The sequence below is a fragment of the Lissotriton helveticus genome, chromosome 1_1, assembly GCF_964261635.1.
Source record: "Lissotriton helveticus chromosome 1_1, aLisHel1.1, whole genome shotgun sequence".
NCBI classification, from domain to species: domain Eukaryota; kingdom Metazoa; phylum Chordata; class Amphibia; order Caudata; family Salamandridae; genus Lissotriton; species Lissotriton helveticus.
In genome coordinates, this window is record NC_136057.1 from 1,875,564,831 (window position 1) to 1,875,586,133 (window position 21,303).

General features: G+C 44.6%; 1 protein-coding gene across 1 annotated transcript in view; it reads right to left on the reverse strand.

Annotated features, from left to right (window-relative positions):
• The window catches only part of ASTN1 (astrotactin 1), a 751,257-nt gene that overhangs the window by 467,601 nt on the left and 262,353 nt on the right, over window positions 1-21,303 (reverse strand). Inside the window, exon 2 of the mRNA XM_078659225.1 lies at window positions 15,061-15,248. Within this exon, the coding sequence (XP_078515351.1) occupies window positions 15,061-15,248 (188 nt within the window). The remainder of the gene's footprint in view (window positions 1-15,060; window positions 15,249-21,303) is intronic.

Genomic DNA, 21,303 nt, shown 5'->3' on the forward strand with positions numbered 1-21,303 from the left:
GTGACAGTAAAGAAATCTAGTATGCAGATCTCATAATTCCTAAGGGGCTGGTAACTTCCCCATCGGACATAAGAGGCCACTCTTAATGCGGGCCTTAGCGTGTTTATAGGTCCAGACTGGTTACCAGTCCAGGAATTTTTTTTCAAACAAACCCCATAATGCACTGTGCGATGAAGTGTAGAGAGCAAGCCAAACCTACAGCATTTTTGTAGAAGATGATCTCCTTCAAAGAAAATTTAGTATAAAAGTTTAAATCGGGGCACTTTACAGATCAATTTTCCTAGTATATTGGCTATGCTCTTTCAGGGCTGCATCATGGTAGCACAAACAGTCTTAAAGCAGTGGTGTAACAAAATGTGAGAGAGCCCCCCTGCAAGGTACATGTATGGGTCCTCGCTCTGGATTTAATCAGGAGCTCTGGGGCCAGAGAACTGAGCTGAGGGGGCCGCCTGCAGCACCCCCCCCCCCCACTGTGGGCTACTGCCTTAAAGTAGCTCTTAGCTTGAAGCCCCCTGGGAAATCGGACTACCCAGCAAACCAGCGCCACACCATGTGTTTGTCATGACCTCTCTGTCTGCCTCTTCTAAGCACATGATACAAATAATGTACAGTGTAAATTCTGTGTATTCGTACACTAGCATATGGTAAAATAGGGCAACGCCTTCCTAAAGTCAGACTGATAGTGTAGTGCTTAGAACAACTCTAGCACAAGCAGGAACTTGAAGCCTCGCCAACAACGTAGACTGACAGATGTGGGATGATAATAAAAATGTCCATCCCAACAAATCTCTCCAAACTCACTTACTCCAAACATTCTAGCTCATGACCATAACTATACAAAAAATCTCAGATTGGGCAATCTGCCCCCTTTCAGATGTAAAACTAAGGGTGGAAACGCGGTAGCTGTCCTGGGAGCTAAAGCCTGGAACTTGCTGCTTGGTCATCTTAGACATTCTTATTCAGAACCCGCCTTTAGGAAACTGCTGGCAATGTAGAACTTTGCAGCCCCATACTCCTTGTGCCTCTCTCTAATCTGAGCCCCGTATGGATCCACAGTAGCCTGGAACCTCCTCTGTTCTTTTTTTCGTACAGTGCCAAGATGCTCCTTTTGAGCGATAGTGCGCTTTATGAATGTATTATACATACATACAGTGCAGCAACCATCTAAGCAGACTACATCATATGAAAGACCATAAAGGGACCTGCAAGGCTGTTCAAAGCTACCAGCATGCTGAAAACCATAATACTGTGCAATCTGGGGTGTCACCTCAGGGGAGAGGAGGAGAAGCCAGGATACAACATGGCTGCTCGGAGACTCTGCTCTGCTGGAGCCCCGTCTTCATCAACTAAGCGACCTAAACAACTGTTTCAACCATCTCCGGACATCGGTTCATTGGAAGCGTCTGTCGCAGTGGCCGCCGTTCCAACCGGTCACAGCAATCACCAGGATACTGGCGAAAATCTTAACCGGCATTTTAACCTTCAAGATAACGCCTGAGAAGGAACGGACCTGCTTTTAGAATGATTCGAAGATGAAGCATGGGAACTTTTACCGAACTACCTACCCCCTACCCCTAACCCGCTCTACTCTTCTCCACTGACCTCTGCCCCCACCTGTCCTGGCCCTTAGTCCCCACCCTGTTTCTTTGTGAATTTTCACTCATCCATTGAGATCTAGCTATTTTGTCTGATGCCCGATGGAGCTACCTGGTTTAGCTATAGGGGAGACGGGTCGGGGAGTCCCTCCTTGGATGTCACCTACCCAGTCGGTCCTTAGCCAGACTTCCTTTCATCTCTCCTGTCGTCTCTTCCCGCATGCTCCCTCTATTTATGTCTCTCCTTCTCTACTCTGTCAATGTATTGAGACTGAACTGTTTTGTCTGATGCCCGATGGAGCTACCTGGTTTAGCTATAGGGGAGATGGGCCGTGGACTCCCTCCTTGGTCGTCACCTACCCAGTCGGTCTTTAGACAGTCGTTCTTTTGTCTCACCTTGTTGTCTCTTTCCTTACCCTCCTTTACTCACCTCCCCTGCCCCCTCCACTGCTTTTCTCTCTCCTTTCCCTCCTCTCCTAATGTATTGCCTATTTTTTTGATGTATTGTGTAATTGTTGATCTTTGTCGGATACATTGTCGATTCTTATGTAAAGCGCTCTGATATCTTCGGGTCTAGCCAGCGCTATATAAAACTCTTTAAAATAAAAAATAAATAAAAAGTCTGTCTCTTACACTTCATCACCCGACACACTGCTACATGCTGCATCCTGTAACACAATAATCACACCTCAGTGGTCACCAAGCATGTCATGGAAACACTTCCCACATAGGATCAAAGAAAAAAGCAACATCCTTCCAACTACACATCCTACATGGTGTAGGGTGCTACTCATGTGGGTAAGTGCTTCGGCACCCCACATAGGGGTAGTATGCGCTAAAGAAACGCTGCAAAACATTCAATACCAGCATAAAATATATCTAAACTAAGAATAGTAGAGGGGGGTTGTTTTACGGAGGAGAGAGGGGGAGGGGTAGGGGAGAGAGGGGTTTGGCTTGTTTTGTTTCTTTTATAAAAAGCGGACACTGCAGCACAAGTGGGGTGAAGACACAGGTACGGAAACGCGGGGCCGCCCTCCGGGATGTAGACCCATACGTTGTGTAATTGCACTGAGTTTTCGCCCTGCCGGCAGGCCCGGACAGGCCGTTGTGGGCACCGGGCAATCCCCCGGTCGGCCGCATGGGTGGGGGCCGGTTTTGGGCCCCAGGGGGCCGTTTTTGTTACAGGGCCGTTTTGCAGAATAGCTGCAAAAACGGCCCTGTAACAAAACCGGCCGAAAATCGGCCCTGGCAAAGAGTGCGGTCGCACTCCCAGGGGAGAGGTGGGGGCCGGCTGAGCACTTTGCCAGGGCCGATTTCGGTTCCCAGTCCGGCCCTGCCTGCCGGCAAGTTGATGTAGGCAGCTGGGCTGTGTATCATACCATGTTCCAGCTCAATAAAAATAATTGACTCTAAACTAAGAATAGTATATGAAGAGTACATTGTTTTTGTTGTTGCACCGAGCATACAATACAAATATTTAGCATTACAACCTAAGGGGCAGAATTATACACCTTTTGGGAAATGCAACACAACTCAAAAAATAGATCCTATTTACAGTTTTTATACATTTTTAAAACGTAGCTCATAGCATATTTCTGCAGTTTCTAAGCACTATAAATAAAAGATGTCACTCTCACTCATTTTATGGTAGTCACTTTAAAAACCTTACAGAAAATGGTAGCCTGAGTCAATTTGAATTTATGACCCATCAATCACCACTTTGCTCCAGCAGCAAATGTTTAACTCTCTTAGCTAATCCTGCAGGCATATCTTCACCCAGAAGATGGCCAGCCAGTGTAGAAGGGGGGGTAAAGGAGTCATTATTCCCTAAGCACACTCTTTGGGGACTCGTGTATGTGCTCAACATCTATTTATAGGTTTTAATGACAGTCTGGCCTGTGTATTCATTACAAGTCTGCTAACATGTGCAATGCGACTAGAAGGTGCCAGATGCATAATTTGCTTAATTTGCTGTTTTTTCTTTCCCTGCAAAACATTTTGTGCCTGATTTACAAAGGTAACTTACGATTTTGAGTACGTTTACACTTTGTAGTAAGTTTGCTACTTTCGGTGTTCAGAAACTCCAAGTGTAAACTTACTACAAACGTGTAAATTGCATGTCTCCACACCCAGAGTAATGCTACTCGCTTGCAGTTCTGTGGGTGGGTGACATCCCTCCCTGAAACTTTTCCTGAGTTTTCCTACAACCCTTTTACTCCTCCCTATTCCCATCCCCTTTTGTGGTAGCCCTGCCCTTTTTCCAACCCACTCTCTCTAGTCCCACCCACATTTACTGTTTAAATGTATACGTAAGTGTACAGAGACTCTACAGTCGGGTGGAGAACACACATAAGCATAGGTAATGTGGAGCTGTGAAACTCTGCATGTAGTTTGTGAACTGCAATTTGCAGTATATTTTGCAGTACAAAGTACAGTTGGTGACTCAGGCCAGAAGGAGAGCGAGCGTGGGAGGGGGGGCACAGGTTAATAATAATTTTAAAAACGTACCTGGCTCCGCAGGCCACCTCCCGTGTCACGTCCTTCCTGCTGGCCTCTTCCTGGTCCCAGCAGCCTCTGGGGCAGACTCCCAACCAATCCCTGTGCTGCATAGCAGTGCTGGGATTGGCCTGAGTTAGCAGGAAAGACACTCTGCTTGGGTCAGGGAGTCTGGGGGTGCGCATGTGTGTTTTGGTGGCCTGAGACGGCTGGCCAAACACATATGCATACTTAGGGAGTGCACAAGCACTCCTCCTCCTCCCCCCCTCCCATGCCCCGCCCCTCCATGCACAAGCTGGCTCAGAGCAGGCAAACCCCCCAAAAAATATGCTAGAGCATTGTTTTATTATTCGTTTGCTGGCTCTGCGCCAGGCAGTGGGGCGACGCTCCTCTGCCATTGCAGAGAAGCCGCCACTGACTCAGGCCCTCTGTTTTGAACTTTGAACAGGCATTTGAAGCATTAGGGGTCTCAAAACCAGTCCTGGAGGGCCGGATCCATGCCAGATTTTTAAAATTACTACATGTATCTCAATGGGGATATCCAAAAAATCTGGCATGGATCCGGTCCTCCAGGACCGGTTTGGAGACCCCTGTGGATTAGGGCCTCACTTCAGTTTGTCCCACACCCACAATAGCGTCTGACATTCCTGGAGGTGGCTGAACAAAGAAAACAGAAAGCTAAGTACTGGGACTGTACAACCTGCAGAAGGATTGTTCAATGGACCAAATGTACAGAGTATACAGGAGTTGTTTGTTCAATCAGTGAGAATCTATGCTTCAGTCTGAGAGGTAAAGGAGATGGCAAGATGCGCGGAGTTGTGGTGTCAACTGTCAATCTAGGGAATTATTTTCCTACCCAAATATGCCAGGGGATGGAGTGTGGCAAGACAAACCAGCATATGAAACCTCAAGAAGCTTTTACAGCACAGTAAACTAGATTCTTGTGTAAGAGAGGTAGACTGATGTGCCAAAGCAAGATAATTGCGTGCCAGCAAAAAAAAAAATGATAATCCCATTTTGAGTCACATCTCCAGTAGCAAAGCTTTAATGTGTCCTTGTCTTCAAAACTTTCCTATTTATACACTAGAAAAAATGTGCATTATTTGCTTGAAGTACACATAGGATAATGTACAGATTAAGGTTCAGAAACACTTGTATTGGGGATTAGTGTAGTTTTCTCTGAGGTTTACATGTAGTGAAAGACCCTATATTGTTCAGCAAGTTGTATAGCAAAACAAGCAATGGCAAAGCCAATAGGCCTTGGTTTACAGTTCGACAGGTGCAGCTTTTGTACATTGGAACAAGGTGCATGCCAGCGACTCAGTATCCAGAGAGGATTACAGTAGTAAAATAGTCCCTCATGCAGTTCAATGCAAGCACTGGAGTGGAAGCGGAAGGATACACCAGTAGAGACTGAGAAAATCTTAAGTCAATGACTGAAAGGAGCTGGTCAAAGAAAGTCAGTGCTTGAAAGGAGGCGGATCCTTAGCCCATTCTATGCATATCATAAACAACAGGGTGCCTGACAGCCATGCTGATAAGATCCAGAACTATAAATCACTTGAAAGCAGCTGGCAAGCTGTTAACCTTACAGCAAAAAGGGCGAGAGCTGCAAGCAGATGTCAACCAAGAGAATTTCATTTGCTTTATCTACAACAGCTCGAGTCTCTCTTCTTCAGCAGCAACAGGGGTCTTCATGACTGCAGTAATAAGACAGGCAGCAGATACCATTTTTGTCCTTTTTTAAAGGCAGACACCAGCTGTGACTCTTTTAAGCTCTCTCTTTGTATACATTATCCTCTTCGATAACGATAGTTATTCATTCAGATTTAGAGACACTGCAAAGTTGGCAAATTGGTATCCTACTGGGAATAGCACTTTGACTCGCGTGCAATATAATATTTTGTTCGTCTGATTTCTCTGGTGATCTAATCTATATGCTGCAGAAATACTGATTTCTTAATAATTGCCTAAATGTTTGATTTGCCCTTTGTGGACTGCCCTGTGATCATGTATTTTATGTTTCAGCTGGGTGAGAACAGCCGCGCTTTTGAAAAAGAGGCTGCCATCCAGTGATGCTTCGGGAGAATACATTTAACAGACAACTATGCACAATCAGACCTTTGCAATAAGCTCTCGGAATTCTTCTGTAACAAAATCAACTCCATGTGGAGCAACTTCGATTGGACCACCATCACAACTCAACTTCCCATCATGGCCGAAGAGCAAACTATGACCTCATAGCCCGCCATCACCTCAAAGCCCGCCATCACCAAAGTCAAAACTGAAGCTACCATGAAGACCATCCACTCAGGTGCTCATTCTGGCACTTGCGCCCACTGAGCCTTCACCAAAGCATGCAAACCGATTAGCGAAGCAATATTACGCATCCTCAATGCCTCCATCAGCTCAACCACATTCCCGGATATTTGGAAACATGCTACAATGACAACCCTGCTCAAAACACCATCCGCTGACTCAGCCACGTTCTTGAACTACAGACCCATCTTCCTTTTACCATACCTAGTTAAGGTCGTAGCGAAACTAATCAACCGATGCCTCACTGACCACCTCAGCAACCACGAGCTCCTCAACCTCACTTAGTACAGATACAGGCCCAATCAAAGTACAGAAATAGCACTCATCGCTGCCAGAGATGACATCCACATGATCCTTGATGGAGAAGACACTGCTGCCCTCATTCTCATGCACCTCTCTGTAGCATTTGACAGGGTATCACACTCCATCCTCATCAGGCACCTGCACAAGATTGGCATCCAAGGACCCACGGTCCACTCGATCTGATCCTTCTTAACGGATAGAACACAAGCTGTCAGCCAGGCACCTTAATCCTCAGAAGCCTGCAAACACATATGCAAATTGCCTAAAGGTTCATTACTCATCCTCACCCACTTCAATGCATACATGATCCCTCTGGCCAATGTTCTCCATACAAAAAACATCAACATCTTCTCCTACACCAAAGACATGCAACTCATACTCTCCAGCTCAGACAAGATCCCCAACACAGGAAACAAGCTCACTGCCTGCATAACTGAAGTCGCTAACTGGATGAAAACCAACGGCCTCAAGCTCAGCACTGACAAGACAGAAGCATTGACCTTTGGCAAGAACACCTCGCAATAAAACTCCAGTTCTTCTGTAGCAGGAAACCTGATGGTTCCTAATGATCTAGACTTACATAGTAATCTTATAGGTCAGACATGAGACAAATCTGATGGTCAAACTGGACTTAGGTCTACAAATAGGGGCCTGCTGTATTACAGGAAACAGTAGAACTTTATATTTCAGGGTGCCAAACATGTCATCATTGCCTTTTCCACCGGAAAATTAAACCGTGCAGCAATGAATAGATCAATATTGGGTTATTTCTCTAGGATTATAGGGCTTACCTCTTGCAGGTGTAAGGGGATGGAGCATGAAAGGGTGTTCAGTGAGGCATGAGATGCTGGCCCGGAACATATTTGACATTTTACCTATTAATTGTCATAAAAATTAGCAGTTTGGCTTTTGCAAGTGGGGGCATAAAAACGTAAAGACAACTTCTCAAAGATAAAGGAGAGTTGCACAGAGGGCAGATGGTGTCATCTTAAGGATTGGGGGGGGGGGCGGACAAAACATATTTTGGGGGCTCCTGTTTGGAACCGACTTTAATGTCATTTACCATTTCCTGATAATTTAAGTCCACATGATGCCAAACAATGCTAAATTATATGTTGCTTTTTAACAAGGTCACACAAACTCAGTTGAGCTATTTCATGCCCGAGGCCCCAAATAATCGTAAGAAGACACTGACTCAGAGGTATTGATAGGCAGAGAGAGTGAGAATTTTAGATAGAGAAGTAGAATAAACAGTGGTTATATAGAGAAAAAGCTCAGTTTCCCAGGACGCTCCCACACAAGGTGTGGGTCCTTTGCAATTGTCCACTTTATGCATTCCTTAGAACATCTCTGACATTGTCTGCCGCGCACCCTCCCACCGCGACAGTGGCGTTTCAAAGGTGCCAAGGGCCCTGGTGCAAAAAAAGGAACAGGGGCCCACCATCCTCTGGTATGTCACCTAAGAATACAGCCATGGTTAACATTCAGTATGCCCCTGACCCTCCCGGGAGCCGGTGCCACTGCACCTGCTGCACTATTGTTCGCTACGCTCCTGCCTCCTGGATCAGAGCACCGCTGGGTTTACATGGCCAGCCTCCCCTCTCCAGGGCATAGGGCTACCAGCAGGCACAGTATATCTCTTCTGCCCACACAGGAGCGGAGCTTCTCTTCCAGCTTTTGAAGAGGGCCCTGGCTCTGCAGGAGACCCGGCTGGCTTTCATGCTAGCTCCCCCATCAACCATCTATTTTTAATCTCTCCCTGAGAAGAAAGACTCGTGTGGGGGCACAGGGGAAGGGATGGGGGCTGCAGGGCTGAAATGTCTTTCTTTGCAGACGCACATTTCAGACAGTATCTACTCTCGCTCCTTCTCGCATCCCTCCCTCCCCTCCCCCTCTCTTCCCCTCTCTAATCTGAGTTGCTGCCCTGCCTCCCTCTCTCATCCTAGCTCCCCTGCTGTGCCTCTTTTTAATTAGTATTCTCTCCAATCCCAGTCTCCCCTTTTGAGCTTCATATGTGTCTTTATCTGACTCATTTATTTCTTGTATACATGGTAACATATCCCATTTGGAACAAGTGTACCAATAAACACAGATCCATCCATGTGTTACTATTAAAAATCCTTGTTATTACCACAGTGCAGTGTAACTGACTTGAGAAACACATGTTTAATGTCTTACTGATTTCACCCTACAATCCCATTGGAGGGTTAAACAGATGGGGGAACACTCTCAAGCATAGACAGTGTGGTTCTATCTCACTGCACAGATGTAAATCTGTGCCCTCTGGTTATGGTAAATACCTTTGTCATAATTTGTGCAGATGACAAAATCACAGCAAAATAACAGGGTTCTTAAATTTTGTTGGCCCACTGAAGATCACTGATTCCACCTTTTGGCCCTTTGTTTTTCACCCTGGTGGCTGTCTAGACAGAGACACACTGTGCAGATGAGTTCTGGCCCTGCTCTTCATGGGAACAGTCCACCCTGAACAGCCAGGCAATGGCCCTTTGAGATGGTTTTGGCCAATTTGATCCTTGTCAGTAGGATGTAGCTTGGTTCTTCCACGACAAAGTGAGCATGGTGTCCACGTCTGGGCATACCCGGAGCACTTCAGACATCCTATTCTCCCTCCCACACCATTACCTTAAAAATAAATACTACATCAGTTAATGTGAAAGTTATTGCACATTCACTAGTGACATTTTATTTAAGAGCCCCTCTAAAAGGTTGACATCTGGGGGCGGTTCCATGCCAGAATTTTAGGATAGCTACATTTATCTAAATGGGGATATGCTAAAAATCTGGCCTGATTACAGCCCTCCAGGACCGACATTGGAGAACCCTGCCCTTGGTTTAGACCTTGTGTCCTTTCTGCCCCACGTCTTATGTTTCTTGCCTTTTGTGGTGTGCCTCTGATTGTGCTTCCTTCTCAGGGGTTACCTTCATTTGCTCTGGCTTCAAGGGTCTTTGTTGGTACCAGGCAGCAGCGGCCTGTGCAGGTAAGAGCGTTGGGGCCAGGTAGGGAGGGTGTGTGGGGGGAGGGGTTGGACAGACGACCACGATGGGAAATTAAATAAATAATTAATTTTCCCTCGTTCTCTGTCGAAATAGCCCCCCACCCGGCCCCACCGCCCCACCGCTCTTACCTGCACAGGTCGCTGCTGGTACCCAGTCTGTCAAAGGATCGTCATTGCACCATCCGCCAGAGAAGCTGGTAAGCCTTTCCTTCGCTCCTTACGGCTATACTTAACTTGTCTCTCGATTATATTCTCTTTCGTAAATGTTGTTTTCCCCTTCGGTTTAGCTGGTTTCCCTATTCCTCTTGCTATACAAAGAATCCTGAGAAAGAGGCCGTGCCCACAGTGCCGGGACAATTCCAATCCCAACCCATCTCGTTCTTATTCCTACTGCCCTTTCCTTATAGTTCCCCGATCTTGCTGTTGGCGTTGTTGTATTTCTCACTGCACCGCTAACAGATTAAGGGACGGCAGAGTTGCCAGTGGGCCCACCTTATCAGAAACCTGACAACAGTCCATGCCTACTTTGCCAACTCCATTGCTGCCCTTTCCTTCTCATGGCACCTAGCTACTGCCCAAGTATCTAACACCAGCTAACCACTGCCAGTACCTATCTTTCTGAATTCAGTACTGCTTGCACCACTACTTGCACTGCCCGCTGCCCTAACATCTGGTGCCACTGTTCCATCTTCCAGTCCCCTGGATGCCCGTGCCAGTCTTGCCTGATTCTTTTCTGCCCAAACCTCTCCTTGAGTTTCAGCTCCACCACCGTCCATGCATTGTGCTGGCTTCCCTCTTCGCTGCTGATCGCGCCTCTCCCTGGTAGCCTGGTTCTACCCTCACGACTGTCTTAACTCCTGCTATGTCTTCACTCTGGTTTGCAGTCTTTATTGCTGCCAGCACCATGTCATCTGAGCTCCGTCGCTGCCCATGTCTCCCCCTAGCATGCCAGCTCCATCACTCTTGCCATCCCAGACACAGTGGTGCCACCGCTGCCCTTTTCTAGGCCCTCGGGCTGCTCTCGACTCTACATTTCTCTTTGCATCACCCTACACAACTCTGATACGTCAGCAGGCACGTCTCACCCTCTGGCTGGTTCAAAGTCAGAATACTGAGTACAAAAATATTGACTTACAAAACATTGAGACCAGACTATCAACTATCAAAATATTGTGAAGGTAAGCATATATTGTTGAGTAAAAAAATGACTATGCTCAACTCCACATCTACCTCCTTGAAAATATGAATAGATTATTATGATACATGTGGAATGAAGTATAGTAAACGTAGACTTATCAATATATACTTGCCACAAAAATATGTTGGTAGTCTGAACAGAATATTTTTGTAGTTTGATATTTAAAAAGTGATATTCCGGTGGAAACACCCTCACCCTTTGTCCCCCTCACATCTTCCCATATCCAGCGACTCCCCCATGGACTGTGCCTCTCCACCGGTCTCCTGCTTCACCACTGTCCACGACTCTCAGACAGCCCGGCTCCATCTCTGCCCACACCACTGTCTGGCAGCCCTGCCCCACACATTACCTTAGCACTAGTCATTAATCTTGGCTCAGGCCCCTGCCAGGCAGGTGAACATCCGAGGATGGCATGCTCATGGCCCGTCCCCGCTGGCATCTCCACGCACGGCCCATTAAACAGTCTTGGCATTAAAAGAAAACCTTAGACATATTAGGGGGAAGAGAGGCAGCCTGGTGCCAGCCAGACCTGCCAAGATCCCTGGGCAGGCCATGCGAGTGCATGGTTTCTGTGGTCTACAAAAAGATGCTTTGACCCTTTTAGTGCCATGGATCACTGCAAGGAACTCCGGTCTTCTAAACGGATTGACAGTCGTGTTTGTCCTTCACAAAACCACGACCTCTAGCACAAGATGCACAAAGCACAGCAGTAACATCTCCAGGCTAGAAATAAGGAGACGCAAGAAGGAAAATACAAGAAGTGTGTGCCTAGATTTATCAAGGGTTTGCGTCGCCCTTGCACAAGGGCGACGCAAAACCTAAATTAAATTTATCAAACCACGCAAGGCCACCATGTGTAGCCCTGTGTGGCTTAATAAATCTCGAATGTCGGAAGGCAGTGAAAATCGCTACCTCGCGTTACTCTGTGGCAGGGAGGCGTTCGATGGGTGGTGCGTGGGTGTTCCTACGCGTCCAACCATGTATTCTGACACATTACAGATATACCTACATCAGTTGCGGCCGGTGGTGGGAGTGCTGCCTGGCACTGACGCCGGGTGGGGAGGGGTAGGGTGGGGGGTAGTAAACTACGGATTACAGACGATTAGAGATAAGTAAAAATACAAATAGATAAAATGAATTTCGTTGCGCGCGCTGCATCGCCAAATGCGATGCAGCGCGCGCAATGAAATTCGTTTTATGTATTTATATGTTTACTTACCTCTAATCGTCCATAATCCGTAGTTTACTACCCCCCACCCTACCCCACATAAGCGCACAGCAGCACTCCCACCAACGGCTGCTACTTACCTACACTGGTAGACCTGGGAAGGTGTCAGAATTGTACAACTCCCTACCAGAGACATCAGGAGGAGAAATATCTTTATTTCACCTTGTTGTTTCTTCTTTCTAAGTGTGCTGCATTCTGCAGTGCACACAGAAAGAGGAAAATGCTTCTAAGGATTGTTTTTGTAAAGGATGGTACCCCTTCTTGCACAAAAACAATCCTGTCTGCAACACAGACAACCTTGTAACATGACGCCAGGAGGTCTGCATTGGCGCTAAGCAGCCAAAACTGCGCCAGCATTGGGAATGCGGAATATAATGGTAAATACGGCACATTCCTGCCTTTTCCCTTTCACACAGCGCAGCAAGGTGGCTTGCTGCGTTGCATGAATTTTTTATAATATCGGAGAATTCAACAGTAAAAACCAGCCCAGAAGTCCATAAAATTGGCCCACAAATAACCAAAAACACTAATCTGTCAGATCAGCCCTTCATGCACTGCGTGATTGCACTATAGGCCAGTCCGATCCTGGCAGCATCTCATCACATTATAAAAGTCCCTACTGCTGTTCTGTCTGAGGACCATCCCATTTACAGCCCTTTCTCTCGCAACTTAGGCTTGCGTGCCTTTCCCTACCTATCTGACCCTATTCCCTGCACCCAATTTATAAGCCTACTGGATACCCCATACTACCCACTCCCGCCCACTAGAAAAACGTGTGGAGGATATTCCTCTACAAGTTTGTGTTTTGTGAAGATTTTCTATGCAAAATGGCAAATGTTAGCATATTTTTTATCTGAAAATGTTCCATTTGCAGTTAATTTCCATCCATAAAAGGCAAAGGTCAACAGTCATAATGTTCCCAACGTTTCAAACTTTCCATATAACTCTGCAAAGGCTGCAAAAAAACAATTGTTTAACTTTGTGCACCCCTAAACTGGATAAAGACAGTGTAATGAGATAGGATGTCGATATTTATGACTCCATATTTGTGTGTGGGAATATTTTGGGCGTCAATATTCTATCAGTGAACCGGCTACAGACAATCATAGGGCTTTGCCTAACTAACTCTTTGGAGACTTTTTGGAATGGGGTTTTAGAGCCTCGTTTTAGTTTAAGCCCACATTAGAATCATGCACTCACTGATTAAAATAGTGAGGGAAAGGGTAGCACAAGCCTTTTATGCTTGTATACTGCAGAAACCTCCATGCAGATTTAATACTGAGGACTAACAATATCCACACAGGGCAAGCCGTTATACGTTGAGGCGGTCCTGTTGCCTAGTTACTTAAGCTCAAGATGCCCGTCCTACATGTCATATGGTAGAGGGGGAGTCTTCTCCTATAGATTATGTCATTCATGAGAATGTTCCCCTCAATAAACTCCTGTCATCCTTTGACTTACTCACATGAGCAAAGAAATGATGGTTTAATATGGGAAGATTCTAGATTTTTGATTCTACAAATATACTTTATAACTTGTCTAACTAGGGCTGGCCTCGATAATAGCATTACATTAGCCAATCAACCATTGTTGCCTCCGCCCCTCTTCTGTGGATCAGGCCCACGACAAACCTGGCTCACCTGTATATCCCAGCACCCTGAGTTTACTAGTTGTTCACTTTAGTTAAATCGTTTATCTAAAGACAAGCAATTTATGTGGTGACAACACAAGTACGCATCACAGAAGAGAGCATGTGCAATGAACCTGACATGTCTTCATGGAATCGAGGCATGACAAATTGACCTGCCTCAACAGGCAATGAATACAATATAGAGTAACAGACTCAAGCTTTTGTATGAATGTAATTATAAAGAATGACCGTGCAATCGTGTAATGTCACTTTTTATAAGGCAAATAAAGCTTTAGAGGCTGTCGTAATGGACTCTATTGGCCATTAAAGGCCCACTCCAGCATTTGGCGAGGGCCTTTAACAAGGGATTTGGCCTTTAATGACCAGTAGAGCCCGCTACAGAGGGCTCTAAGGCTATAAGAACATTTCGCCCCTAGAGGCGCCTAGACTCGGGCAATTAAAGCTGGAGCGGGCCTTTAATGGCCAGCAGAGCCCGAGGCTCTAAAACAAAGGCCTCACGGAGCCCGAAGAGATTGAAATCCCCTCGGGCTCCATGAGGCCTTTTGTACACAGAAACAGCTGTGAACAAACATTGGAATGTTGAAGCTCCAACTTCTATTGGCCATTAGAAGCCCAGAGCACTCCATTGTTTTCAATTGAGATCCCAACATGCCAATGTTCTAATAAATATTATTTAAAAAAAAGAAAAGAAAATAGGGCTGATCTGAGCTGTACATCCTGATCCTGGGTCATTTGGATATTTAGCTTTTGCTGAATTGAAAGGATTGAAAGAGAAGGACAATTGAATAAAATAACAATACAAAAGTCACTGTAAAAGGATCTGCGAATTATCCTGTGTCAGCCGGCCTCCTAAACCATTAGACCACAACATCTTTATGCACTACTGGTGTTTCCTTATTCGGGATGGAAGGTATGTGGGTGGATGGCAGTTGTTGGATCTCCCAGAGGTGAGTGAGCAGACAACTAGCAGAGACAATCTGACGGGTCCGCGAGGGGTAAGCAAGCACTGGCCAATTGGCTGCACAAGCACGTAAAGGCATACAACGTTGAAGCACAGTGAAGCAGAAGCAACAAAATTGCACAAAAGACCTGGCCAAGCTGACTGAGGAGGAAGGGGGTGCATGCACTGGGCTTTTCAGGGTCCTAGATAGAAGGGCAAAGAGCATGTCCATTCATGCTCCCTCTAGGCTGCCACCATCCATACCCCAATAGCATGGTGTGTCCTGGTGTCAGGTTTGGCACGGGTGACCTACCATGACGGATATGTGTAAAATCCTCAGTTCCTCCTCGGCTGACTCGCTCTGAGCTTCCTCTGTGGGCTCCCGATCGGGCGGGCCGACCGAACCATCCTGGTGGTGTATGTGAAAGAGGAGGGTCCCATTCTCCATCCACTGTTGCCGCCATCTCACCAAAGGGATGTCATCCGTGTTCCCGGCAATCTCTGGAAGGATAAGAGGCAAAAAGCTTAGTACATCTCCAGTGGCAGACTCTGCACACACTCTCTCCTATCTTCAATAGACTTTGTGGGGTTTTCCCGCACTACAGAACAAGAGTCACACAAGTGCCCACAGTGACTGCAGCAATGTTTATACTGCAATATACTTGTCCTGTATATCACACCATCCTATAGAGAGGTGGGAAACAATAACAACCAAGGAACAGTACAGAAATCAGCAAACAGGAAGACAAATCCCTAAAAACCTCTACACCTCTAAAAAGGACGTTTCTCATATTTCAATAGCCTGGTAGACATCTTAAGAAAGTGGGGTCTGGAACTAATATGTTTTACCTTCAGTTGCAAGGAGGCTAGGGTTGCCACCGTTCTCAGCAAATTAAATTCTGTATATATACTCGAGCCAGTGTTCGTGATTAGCCATGCGAAAATTAATTTGAAATATATTTTAATTTAATTAAATCTTGTTATTATGAATAAATATTTAACACACAATACGTTAGTAGGACATTAGTTACTTTATTTTAATTAATATTAAAAAACAGTAATAAATACAAAATGTATTATTGGGAAGGGACAGGATTAGGCATAATTGACAAAGTAAAGGTCATAACGAAGAAGTCGTGTCGAGGAGATGGTAAAATTAATGATGAAGAAAGGTGGATGAGGTAATCTAAGACAGTGAAAAACTGCTGTGATAATGCTAGCACATGTAATGGTAGGACACCTTATTGCATATATCCATTCTTGGTGGAGATGGGAAGCATGGTCGAGGATGTGAGTGTAGTTCAGAAGGGGAAAGACCTCCTTTGTGGCAATTTGCTGGGTAAAGAATCACAATTGTTTTTGTCCACCCCTATGTTCTGTGAGTAAATTGTGCAAATACCAAAGGTGCTGCTCTTTGTCTGAAGGGTGAGATTTCCAAGCCAGAGAAAAAAAGTTACAAGAACAAATGGTTCTCTACAAAATGTTGACAACCACGACTTCCCTTTCCTGTTGATAGGATGTGGCACAGCGGCCAAAGCTACAGACTCGGGAGCTGGGGATCCAGGTTCGAGTCTTGGCGTTGGCGCAACTTTCTGTCATTCTGGGCAATTCACTTAATGTCCTCGTGCCCATGGACAACTGCTGGATACCCCCATGGGTGATAAGCCGCACTATATAAATCCACAAGATTTAACATTGTAACTTGACTGCGAGGAACGACTAGACTCTTTTTTTTTTATTTGCTCGCTCATAGCCTGTCTCTTAGTAGGAAACCTCAATAGTGGAACCCAGCCTTTGCCCTGGACCCTACACCGGATTCACAGTTAGTCCTGTTGTCTTCCCCAGACCTGTCTAACATATATCTTAGCTTCATGTTTGGTGCTTATGTTTAACATCAACGTGTTTATTTAAAATCCAGGACGGAGTTTGTAAGACTTCTGGAACTTTTGCGTGTGTCATTGAGGATTATCATAAAAGTATTTATTCACTACAAGCTTCTGAAACTCATCATTCATACCAGTTTGATTTAATACCGCTTCTAGGAGGAGACTTGAGAAAATGTTTATTTTACTTTTAAATTGTAAAGCCTGGATATTGTTTTTAGGAACAAGATCCGTGAAAAAATGTATTGTTTTAAAATTGGGAAGTTCACACTTTGTTAATTATCTCTTTCCTTACGTTATGTGCATTACTTTTTGGGTTTTCTTGCACCAGCTATTAACTGTCTACTGTCAAAAGACCTCTTGTGGACCATACCAAAGCCTTCTATTGATTACCATTGGTTGCCTTTCCTGTCACTCTACTTTACCTTCTTGTTATTCAATGGTTTTCCTTCCTCTTCTTGTGTTTCTACCTCCCCTGGAACATAGTCTCTTTAAACATCCTTTTGATTGAATGACTTGTATCCTTCCACTGCCCATATTCACTGAACTACTTTTTCTTTTTTGTTGATCCCTCCATGATAGTGTGTTTATTTTCTGTCCCTCCCACGTTTGCTGCTTCCCTTGCACCAAATACCCACACCTCTTCTCCCTCCAACTCTCAGAGTCTCTCCTCACCTCTCCCAGCTTGTCTATAACAGCACGGAAACAGGTGTATTTGTGTGGTGGTATGACTAAAGAGCAGACATTAACAGCTGCTTTGGGTTCATCTCCTACGTTCTACATGTAGCATGAATGTACACAAAGGATTTTATTATGCTGGTTGAAGGAATGGCTGCAGCACTCACTCAGCTGGCGTTTGAGGAACAAGGTAAACTTAGCATGACAGAAAAGGAGATGACTCTTCTCTTGGAGGACCATACATCTGCTCTCTGGGCTACTGCAGATGATCATATGGCCAGAGAATGTTTCACTTCTGAGTCCTGTGGCCAGTTAATTAGGCTTTGGGAAGAATTTGCCTTTAAATGCTGACGCTTCTGGTTTTTAGACAATTATGTTCAGAGTTTTTTCAGTGAAACTCATTTAAAAAATAAAGCAGGCCTTTTATAAAAATTGAAAATATTGAACTCGATGCACAATATTGAAATACCATAAGATATTATTCCTTTTCCTCTAGTATAATGAAATGCTTTTTCTTCTATTTATTTTTTAACAATTCTCTACAACCAAGCCTTCAGTGGCAAAGGCAATAACTTTGCACTTGCAATATAAAGGTGAGACCTTTGCCAATGCTTGCTCATTGTGCCACCCACCAGTTCCAGAAGAGAGTTCTTGCCCCACTGTTGAACGGTTTAAGTGTGTATACTTGAGCCATATCCCTTACTCACTGAAGGAAATTAGCCACACTTGGTTGGCTAACCAATTGGATGCCTGCTAATCCCAGGTGCCCCACACCCAAACTTCCCAAAAGTCTATTGTTAAATAGCACACAGAATTATTTTTTCAAACTCCAACTAGTGGTTTAGATGTGCTCTAAGAGGACAGGGACTTTTATGTCTGAGGCTCTGGTGAAAATAAAAAAACACTGGCAAGCAATAAATCTGGCTTGCATTTGAGTCCCGGCTAAAAGCATTAAAAAGAGCGTGCTGCATTGAAAACAATGCACAAAATATTGCCATTTGCTTAGGGTGAATTTATGAGGCAAAGAGTTTGATTTGTAAAAAATTAGAGTACTTTTAAAGTGTAAAATAGTCCCTTAAACATTGCAATGCAAGCCTTCATTGGCTGCAGATGACACATAAAAAAGCAAAAAAGCATAAGTTGAGACAGAAATACTCTTCAAAGCCCACTGCTTGTATATTTTAAAGAATTGGTAACAATCGGTCTTGCAGACAGCTGCACTGCCAAATAAAATATGATAAATGGACATTGAAACAGACCTCATAGGACCCTCTATTTCAGCTCGTCTCCTCCTGAAAAAATAAAGTATATGTGCTGGGAAAATGCAACGTGTTGGGGGTTCCATCTCAAATGTTATCACCAACATCTATGTAAAGACAGGCCTAGATGTCAAGTTTATCAGACCACATCTAATAGTTGAGATGGTTTGTGGGTCCGCCCACACCAGTGAATTGCCCACTTTGCTGGTGGTCCAATCACGTTTTTTAGTGCTCATCACCTGAGGTAAGTTTGTCTGTAAGCTATTCCAACGTGTTCAGATAAGGGACAGGGGGCAGATTTACAAGCCCCTTGCACCTCATTTACACCGCCATTGCGTCACTTTTGTGATGCAGCAGCGGCGCAAATCCTGCTCCATGGTGCGGGGGTACTTACAACGTGACACATCTGGGAGATGCGTCACGTTGTAAAGCCCTGCGCCACATGTAGGCGTTCCGGCGCAGGAACGCCTCCTAAGAGTGGCTGAGTGAAATTTACAAGATTTCACTCAGTCACTTTTAGGCCCATGCTGTGTCAAAACCCTGCGCCTGCCTGAAGCAGGCCTAAGGATTGACGCAGCATTAACTAGATAGGGCCCCCAGAGCATTGCTGGAGCTGCGTCGCGCTTGCAAGGCAACTCCAGCATTGCATCACTTTTACGGCACAGATGCGTCACACATCTGTGCCGTTTTTGCCCCATGGTGCGCGGCATTGTAAATGCGGCGCATCTATGATGGCGGAGCTGTGGCGCACAATAACTGGCGCATCCCTGCTGATTTGCAGGGATGCGCCAGTTATTGTAAATATGCCCCCAAGTGTGGCCTTTACTCTGGGTCCTGTGGTATAAGGTGGTTACTCGAATCCCTCCAAAAGTAGCAAAAGCAAGCACTCTAAGCGTCACCTACTTTTAAATTTACCATGTTAAGTATTTTACTGCACACTGCCTGGGATAATTGTGCTAAATAGACTTTCTCTGAATTTGTCAAGCACACACTTCTACTTCGAATATATCAATCCACGCCCTTAGTTAAATAGGCCACACCTCTTGCTGAGTATTTTGGATATGATTCTCAGGCAAAAAACTTTTAAAGACTCGCTCCCATACCTTTAAACCCATGTAAAGCTCTGGCAGGTACCTCATAATGATTACTACAACTTCAACTCAGAGTCAAAATACATCACAGAACTTTTTACAAGAATTGCACCTCATTAAGGATCATGTATCTGAAGTCTACCTCATTGCTGAACTTACTATCTGAAATCCACCTAGCAGACGAGAGGTACCACAGAACTTATACCTTATCCAAATTCGAACTTCTAACTGAATCATATTTTTATTTCTAGAGCACTGTCTTCTGCGGACTCTTCACTCAGGCACTGGTTTACGTTTCGAGGTGCCACGTAGCAAGAGTGCAAGCAGAAGCGAGGACTTTCCATGTGGTACGAACTATAATCTGGATAGAACTGACATTACAAATTTGAGCAATTTATAACTTCAGGGCTTTTAGGAAGGCCATATGGACATTCCTTTTTACTCGATCCTAGTCCTGACCCTCTTCGTGGAATATCTTATTATTCGTTCGTTGTGTTTTTATTGTTGACTTTTACTCTCCCTTTTATGTGGTGGTTGATCCTCAGCACCAATATAGCCTTTGAGAATGTGTGCTTAATAAATAATAATAACAAAGACATTAAAAACATTTTATCCAAAAAAAGACCTCACATATAAAAGGAAATATTATCTGGCCTCCGCCTCACAGACGAGAGGCATCAGAGAATATATCATTCTATATATCTCATAGATGACAAGCACTAAATAACTCCTTATATTAATCATACCTCATAGCTGATATGTTCATATCCAAACTCTTCCCCAAAGAAGAAAGGTGCAAGAAAACTTCCTAGACAAACTCTACCGTACAGATGAAAGTTAGTGAAACAAGTCTTATCACACTACCTCACAGATGGGAGAGAGTGGAAAACGTCTTATTCAAGCTCTACCTCACAGATGAAAGATAGTAGAAAACATATTATCCAAGCCCTACCTCACAGATGAAAGATAGTGGAAAACTTCTTATTCAAGCTCTACCTCACAGATGAAAGATAGTGGAAAACTTCTTATTCAAGCTCTACCTCGCTGATGAAAGATAGTAGAAAACATATTATCCAAGCCCTGCCTTACAGAAGGAAGATAGTTGAAAACTTCTTATTCAAGCTCTACCTCACAGATGAAAGATAGTGGAAAACGTCTTTGGTAAGCTCTACCTCACAGATGGAAGATAGTATCAAACTTCTTATTCAAGCTCTACCTCACAGATGGAAGATAGTAGAAAACTTCTTATTCAAGCTCTACCTCACAGATAAAAGATAGTGGAAAACGTTTTATCCATGCACTACCTCACAGATGGAAGATAGTATAAAACTTTTTATTCAAGCTCTACCTCACAGATGGAAGATAGTAGAAAACTTCTTATTCAAGCTCTACCTCACAGATGGAAGATAGTTGAAAACTTCTTATTCAAGCTCTACCTCACAGATGAAAGATAGTGGAAAACGTCTTTGGTAAGCTCTACCTCACAGATGGAAGATAGTATAAAACTTCTTATTCGAGCTCTACCTCACAGATGGAAGATAGTAGAAAACTTCTTATTCAAGCTCTACCTCACAGATAAAAGATAGTGGAACACGTTTTATCCATGCACTACCTCACAGATGGAAGATAGTAGAAAACTTCTTAT